The sequence below is a fragment of the Triticum aestivum genome, unplaced genomic scaffold (genome assembly GCF_018294505.1).
Source record: "Triticum aestivum cultivar Chinese Spring unplaced genomic scaffold, IWGSC CS RefSeq v2.1 scaffold161008, whole genome shotgun sequence".
NCBI classification, from domain to species: Eukaryota; Viridiplantae; Streptophyta; class Magnoliopsida; order Poales; family Poaceae; genus Triticum; species Triticum aestivum.
In genome coordinates, this window is record NW_025238180.1 from 1 (window position 1) to 4,353 (window position 4,353).

Here is a 4,353-nt window from a genome sequence, read left to right on the forward strand (position 1 = left end):
AATGTGCGGGCTCTGCCTCAATTTTGATGGGCTGGGGTATCCGCACTCCCGCAAAGCCGCCTGGTTTGTTTCCGGTTTGCGTGAAAAGTAATGTCCTTATCAGTCCACGAAAGGTGGGGTACCGTGTTGGATGGTGTATGACGTCTGGACCGCTTGGTGTTGACAGATGAGGGCGGTTTAAGGGTCATGCCCTGAGGCTAGCTACAAACCAAACACTCGTGCATCATGTGCTAACTGGAGCTAATGCGTGTGTGGAAGAGAGAATTGCTCTATACGGGTCGACGGACACCCACAAGAAACCCGGCCCCAGTGCAAGATTCCAAAGCAAGGCCGAGGCTGACCTCCACCGTGGAAGCAGAAGCACAGCCTAGAAAAGATTTAGTAGACTCGGGGGGACCGGGATGGTCACCAAGACACTCCGCAGATGAGATAATCTATGATCTCCAAGGAATGCAGACCACACATGACACAAGTGAAATTCGGGAATGAATAAACAAACAAATAATCGCTGAAGCAACTCTTCTGCAGTAAAGCCAAAAATTATACCTTAGAAAGGGTCTGGATGAAAGGCACCATATGATCTACCTCAGCAGATGCCTTCTCTGATATTGACGATTGGAAAAAATTCATGAAGCTGATCAAACTAAAGAATATCTCTAACAAATAAAATAATTATATGAACCTGAGTACGTCCACGATGCATGGAACCGTGGACGAACTGCAGCCAAGCTAGCTAGCTCCCCGGATGTCCTACAAATATATGCACCAAGCAAGAGTGTCTTCGAACACAAGTCTTCAAGCAGCCCTTTGTCGTCCCCATCCTATCTATTCCACAGCTTTCCACCTATTCTAGTCCATATAGCATCCTGACCAGCTCATGCAATATGACTCTTGGTACGCTGGTTATAGTTATCATGGCCACCTTGCTGTTGTATTTTCTCAAAAAAATCAAAAGAGCGGTATTGTCCCAGCGGCAACAGGCACGACGAGGTATGCTGCCCCCGGGGCCTGCCACACTGCCCATCATTGGGAACATGCACCAGATGATTTGGAACAAGCCAGCAGTGTTCCGGTGGATCCATCGCCTTCTCAAGGAGATGAACACCGACATCATGTGCCTTCGTCTCGGGGCTACTCATGTCATTGTTGTGGCATGCTCGGAGATAGCTTGTGAGGTACTCCGGAAGAAGGATGAAGTTTTCGCCTCCCGTCCCACCACCTTCGCCTCGGGAACAGTCAGCTTTGGGTACAAGGGCTCCGTCTTGTCACCGCATGGAGAGCAGTGGAAGAAGATGAGGCGCGTCCTCACCTTGGAGATCCTCACCCCGTCCATGGAGCAGAAGCTCCACCACCTACGGAAGGAGGAGTATGACCACCTTGTAAGGTACGCTAACAACACCGCTTGTTATGGCATGATGCCACATGCAAAAAACATTGTTAACGTGCGCCATGTGGCACAACATTTCTGTTGTAACCTGATAAGAAGGCTTGTGTTCGGTAAGAGATACTTTAGCAACCTACCATCTTCGTCGACTAATGGACCTGGATATGAGGAGGAGGCACATGTTGCCGCTCTTTTCACGGCCCTCAACCATGTGTACAGCTTCTGTGTGTCTGACTACATCCCAGCCCTGGTAGGCCTCGACTTGGATGGTCATGAGGAGGTTTCCATGGATGTCATGAGAACAATTAACCGGTTGCATGACCCTATCATACGGGAACGGATCCATGAAAGGTCATCCACTCTTGAGAAAGGTGGTGAAGATAAAGGGGCTAGAGACTTTCTGGATGTCCTAGTTCATCTTAAAGATGCAGAGGGACAACCGTTGCTCTCACTACAAGAAATAAGAGCCCAAACAGTGGTTAGTAGGATCTACCTCAACAGAAAGTTCATTCACTATTCTTCAAGCATACTCCGTCTATAAAGAAATATAAGAGCGTCTAGATCTATCTAGACGCTCTTATATTTCTTTACGGAGGGAGTATATTACATACGCATTGACCTTTTTTCTTCTTGTATTGTATTTATTGCTTTATTTATTCCAACATCGACCGATGTAGGAAATGGTGCTTGCAGCAGTCGACTACCCATCAAATGCGGTTGAGTGGGCGCTCGCCGAGATGATTAACAGGCCGGAGATCATGCAAAAAGTGATAGATGAACTCGACGCTGTCGTTGGTAAAGATAGACTTGTCCAGGAGTCTGACATTCCTCGGCTAAATTATCTCAAATCGTGTATCCGGGAGGCCTTCCGCATACACACATACCATGCTCTTAATTTACCCCATGTTGCAATGGTGGACACCACTATCGCCGGCTACACCATCCCAAAGGATAGCCACATCCTTTTAAGCCGGCTTGGACTTGGCCGAAACCCCAAGATCTGGAGCGAACCACTTGAGTTTCGCCCTGAGAGGCATTTGAATACCGTGAATGTTCTTCTCACTGAGCCGGGCCTACGTTTCATTTCTTTTAGCAGTGGGAGAAGGGGTTGTCCTGGGATTTCACTTGGTACCTCGATCACAATGATGTTATTTGCAAGAATGCTGCAGGCCTTCACTTGGACAAAACCTGTAGGCGTTAAAAATATCAGTCTGCAGGAAGGCAATGCAAGCCTTGCCCTACTTGAACCCCTTGTTTTGCAAGCTCAACCGCGGCTGGCCGCGTATCTCTATATATGATATAATTAGTAGATTGAATCATTTTTCTCAATTATATATTGGTAATATTACCTGGAACTATGTGTGCAAAATGTCATGAGGCAGCATTTAGTCCTTGGCAATATACTAGATACTACATTTGTGCGGAAATAAAGAAACAACCGATGATTCATGATATAATTAATGTAACTTGCATTTGCGAGGGCATCATCTTTACTGTATCCCGTCTTTTAGCTGTGAGCATGTGAGTGACTATCAGTCATGGTCACTGGCCGGTCTTCAATGGCTTGGCTACATATGGTCATGTACTGCAGAAAGATTCTCTCTCTGTGAAGAAGAATCAAATCAATCATGCTCTCTGAATCACGCGTTAACTTGTGGTTGTCGGGAGGACGTATGAGAATGTCACTCTATATATGGTGACTTGGAATGCGCGCGCGTGTGTGCGTGAGACAGAGAGACTTAATGGCCGCTCCCAGGCTCAGTTTGTGGTTGTTGATAGTATGTACCATGATTGCTATGTACTCCCTCTGTTCTTAAATACTACTCCCTCTGTTCAAAATGATGACCCAACTTTGTACTAAAGTTAGTAAAAAGTTGAGACATCTATTTTGGAACGGAGGGAGTACAAGTCTTTCTAGAGATTTCAACATGGACTGCATACGGATGCATATAGACATAGTTTAGAGTGTAGATTCATTCATTTCACTCCGTATGTAGTCAGTACGTAGTCCATATTTAGAAAAGGAGGCAGTAGTCCACAGTGGCAATATGTACGATCATGTATAACAGACAGACAGCATGTGTGTGTGTGGACGAGAGAAGAAAAGAGAACATTCAAAGCAGCGTGGGTGTGTGGACGAGAGAAGAGAAGGGAACATTCAAAGCAAACACAGTTGCACGACGATCACGGGATGATTTGTGGTCGTTGAGAGAGAGTGCGTACAAGGTTGTCACATCTGCTGTATATCACACGAGATACCTCTATATATCCCGCGGCCACATATATGCAAACTTGGAAAATGAGAGAGATAGAGACACAGAGAGAGAGAGAGAGATGTACGATGCCTTGAAAGGAGAGAGAGAGAGAGAGAGAGAGAGAGAGAGAGAGAGAGAAACATATGCCCAATTTAAGAATGGGACGATAAAACGTTCCAAGCAAACCACTCAGCGACGTTTTAAGAATGGGACAACAAAACGTTTGGTGCATAGTCCATTTTCAGAATGAGAAAGTTAGCTGGCAAAACGTTTCATTTTTAGGTTTAGAGCCGAACGGCTTGCCTAAATGCTTGAGGGTGGAATTGTATTCTTGACCTCAAGTGTTTGGTCCTTATAGCCAATAGCCAAGTAGACCAACAACTTTTTTTTGTACGTCTTGTAACCCGTAGCTTATTTGTATGTACGCAACACAACCAAGATCACTGGCCCAATTTAAAATAAGTCGTAAAATGGTAGATGAGGAGACTTGCCGTAGGACAATTTGTTCATCACCCTAGGAACGAGGTTGATGTCAGTGTTTCTCGTCAGATCCAACGGTCATGGTCTACCAGGCCATGATGGTAATAAGTTAGCACATACTGTTACTGGCATTCTTATGCTCATATGCTACAACTATCAATATGACAACTATGTGTGCCAGGTGCATATGCTACAGTCACCAACGAGACAATTATTAAGTTACCCAATTGTATT

At 45.4% G+C, this 4,353-nt stretch overlaps 1 protein-coding gene across 1 annotated transcript; it reads left to right on the forward strand.

Moving 5' to 3' along the window:
* Positions 1-800: 800 nt before the first annotated feature.
* LOC123176612 (tyrosine N-monooxygenase-like) lies at positions 801-3,022 on the forward strand. Its single transcript, XM_044590729.1, has 2 exons — positions 801-1,862; positions 2,062-3,022. Exons 1-2 carry the CDS (start codon positions 885-887, stop codon positions 2,680-2,682), a joined length of 1,599 nt encoding a protein of 532 aa, XP_044446664.1. The 5' UTR covers positions 801-884; the 3' UTR covers positions 2,683-3,022.
* Positions 3,023-4,353: the final 1,331 nt, after the last annotated feature.

What these genes read in the sequence shown, in the direction of transcription:
- LOC123176612 (XM_044590729.1), top strand. Translation starts at nt 885, where the DNA reads ATGACTCTTGGTACGCTGGTTATAGTTATCATGGCCACCTTGCTGTTG. An exon ending in AAATAAGAGCCCAAACAGTG is followed by an intron (nt 1,863 to 2,061) that starts GTTAGTAGGATC and finishes CGACCGATGTAG; the next exon opens with GAAATGGTGCTTGCAGCAGT.